The sequence below is a fragment of the Phyllostomus hastatus genome, unplaced genomic scaffold, assembly GCF_019186645.2.
Source record: "Phyllostomus hastatus isolate PE091 unplaced genomic scaffold, TTU_PhHast_1.1 phas_scaffold_760, whole genome shotgun sequence".
NCBI classification, from domain to species: Eukaryota; Metazoa; Chordata; class Mammalia; order Chiroptera; family Phyllostomidae; genus Phyllostomus; species Phyllostomus hastatus.
Window position 1 is genome coordinate 1140078 of NW_025334040.1, and position 3290 is coordinate 1143367.

Consider the following 3290-nt stretch of genomic DNA (forward strand, 5'->3'; position numbering starts at 1 on the left):
GACTGTTTTGTCTAACAGATGCGAACTCAGAAGCACAGAGAGATGAGATGTCTAGTCTCCATCCAGCTGACTGGCATGAACAGGACTCAAGGCCAAAGCTGCCTAACAGCTGAGGACATATCCTTTTAATCCCGTGGGCTTCAAGCTGGGGTGATGGGGCCCCCCAGGGCATATTTGGAAATGTCTGCATGTGGTTTCCTGGGTCTTGACTTACAGGAGAGGCTGCTACCGTCATGTGTGTGCAGAGTGCAAAGGCTACATCTACCTGTCCCACATGCACAGAACTGACACCCCCCCAAGCAATGGCTCCATCCTCATTGTCAGAAATGCAAAACCTCTCCTGCCTTGTTCTGAACTCACTCACCTTCCTGAACACATTGCAAAGAAATAGGCACTCAATCATCCACACATAAGGAAAATTTGGAAAGAAAATAAAGGGGCTTAGAAACCTACAATCTTAACACACACTTTCCTGCAAGAGACAGAAAAGAGTGCCCCTCCTTGGTGCGGAACCATGAGGGCAGACCAAGACGGGGAGGCCTGGGGAGTTTTGGTCTCACTTCTCCCTGAGTCTGGAGCACTGTGTGATCGAAGCTACTATCATAAGACAGACAGTAGTAGTCGGCCTCGTCCTCAGGCTGCAGCCCCGAGATGGTCAGGGAGGCCTTGGCTCCTGAACGGGAGCCAGAGAACCGAGCCGGGATCCCTGAGGGTCGATTGTTGCTACGATCCATGAGAAGTTTGGGGGAAGCTCCAGGGACCTGCTGGTACCAGCTTGCACCACTGTATCCAACATTGTTGCTGCTTCCAGTGCAGGTGAGGGTGACAGTCTTACTGAGAGACCCCGACACTGAGGCTTCCTGGGTCAGCCCAGACTGGGCCCAGGTCCCTGGGATAAAGGAAAGAAAGACAGAGACAGTGAGTAGGGTCTAACAACTCAGTCTGGACTCCAGGAGAACAGGCCCAGCCTATGTGTCCTCCTGGGGCCGCATTCCCACCCTGAGGGTCCAGGCACCTGTGTAGTGAGTGAGGAGCATGAGGAGGAGAGGAGTCCAGTCCATGGCAGGGACAATGCTGAGGCTCCACCTTTGAGTTCCTCCACTTACAGGGGGCACCTCTGATCTCTTTTATCTTTCCCTGTGCCCCAGAGGAAGAGGTTTCTTGATGCAAATAAGTCCCTCCAACTGCAGGTCCCAGCCCCTTCTTCTACTCTTGTGTCTACTGTTTCTCCTGGGGGTGGTCCTGTGAAGGGTGGGGCCTGGACTGACAGGGTCTGGGACTCCCCACGGTTCACAGGCAACACCTGGAGGAGGCACCCAGAATACAAACAGATGGCTGGGTTTCCAGCTGAGGACACACCCAGCACACCCTCTCCAGAGCTGTCTTGCAGTGCCCCCTGCTGTCCCAGGCAGGGATTCCTCCATGGGAGAGAGGAGAAGCCAGGAGCCCACACAGAAGAATCAGCCTTCCTCACTCACACCTTGTCCTCCAGAAGGAAAACAAATTAACACCTCATCTTTTTTCCCTGCCTTACCTCATAGTTCAAGGAGGAAACTTTCAGACAGCAACTCTGTGTAGAGAATTGTGGGATAGGCTTTTGGAACCTTCCCTGACAGAGAATGTGTCCTGTGTCCTGCACTGGAAAGGACACTGGACAGAGCCACGCTGTGACCAGACTAAAGGGGGTCCCTTTGCCTGCACATCAAAGCCCAAGCAAACGCCAATAGGAGTTTGCAGCAAAGAGAGCCAAGGTTCATTTAAGGAAATGGCCTCGAGCCTGGAGACACAGGAGAGCCAGTGGTCTCCAACCTGGTCTCTGACGGCCCACAGGGTCCCAATCACACACGGGGAAAGTGTCCACTGTGCTGACTAACGGGGTTGGGGCCATGGGCTCCTCTGATTGGCTGGGGCCAGGGCAGGGGGAGTAGATCATTGCTCTGATGTCAGCCCTGGTGAGTTCTGTCTACTTTCCTGAGGGTGTGGGCTGTAGGGTCATGGAGCTTTCAAGAGCCTGGGTTATAACTGCAACTGCCAGGATGGACCTCCGTTCCTGGGCTATGCATTTGTCTTCATTAACCCTTCATGGGAATGGGGTTTCATGGACACGTAACACCAGGAAGCATTCACGAAGAGGGGCCCTTACTGACAAGACCAGCTCACCCTCCCTAATGAGTGCTTCTCCTGAGGTTCCGAAGGGACCTTCAGCGCCCTCCCTGGTGAAGCTGAGAACTGCAGCCCTGAGGTTGCTTGGTGGAGAAAGTCTCAACCACCAACCAGAGAGGCAAAGGGTATGAATCAGAGAGGGAATCAGGATCCTTGTGGAAGGGAGGAGGGAGAAGGAGGGCAACAGGCAAAAATGACTATGAACCACTCAGGTTCACTTCAAAACTGAGCAAAAAGTACACAGTTCCCATATGCCCATGCCCCCACATTTACACAGCCTCCCCCACCATCAACACTGCCCACCCGAGAGGGTCATTTGTTATAAACCACAAACCTACACTGACACTCTGTTATCAGCCAAAAACCCTATTTTACGTTTGGGTTCACCCCTGCGGTACATTCTATGGGTTTGGACAAATGTAAAAGGCATGAATCCACCATTACAGTGTCGCACAAAACAGTCTCACTGCCCTAAACACCCCTGTGCCCCACAGCTCTGTGCCTCCCTGTGTCTCTCCCCTGACTTCTGGAAACCACTGGTCTTTCTACTGCCTCCTCAGTTTGCCCTTTTCCAGAACGTCATAGAGGTGGAATCATGCAACATGTAGCCTTTTCACATTGGCTCCTTTCACTTAGTAACATTCATGGAAGATTCCTCCATGTCATGCATTCCTCCTATTCATGCATTTTCCTTCTTCTCAAGGCTGAATTGTATTCCACTCACTGTACCTACAATGGTTTGTGTATCATCTACTGAAGAGCACCACAGCTGCCTTCAGGTGTGGGCATTTATGAACAGGTGCTATGCCATCCCTGTGTAGGTTTCTGATGGACATCAATTTGAACTCATTTGAGTGCTGGGTTCTACGGCAAGATTATTTTTAACTTTATTAGAAACGACCAAACTTTTTTAAAAATAGCTGTACTATTTTACTTTCCCACCAGCAATGAAAGAGTTTCTTTTGCTCTGCATGCTTGCCAGCACTTGGTATTATCAGTGTTTTGATTTTTCCCAATCTAATAGGTGTTTAGTGGTATCTCATTGTTGCTTTAATTTGCGATCTTTAATGACACATCGTGTTGACATCTTTGCATATGCTCATTTACATCTGTATGTCTTCTTTGGT

At 50.7% G+C, this 3290-nt stretch overlaps 1 gene segment (V, D, J or C); it reads right to left on the reverse strand.

The window, feature by feature from the left end:
- Positions 1–457: 457 nt before the first annotated feature.
- On the reverse strand, positions 458–1152 carry LOC123810893. The segment is given in 3 exon segments: positions 458–472; positions 561–889; positions 1016–1152. Coding segments are annotated over 3 exon segments (390 nt in total).
- Between the last annotated feature and the right edge of the window lie 2138 nt (positions 1153–3290).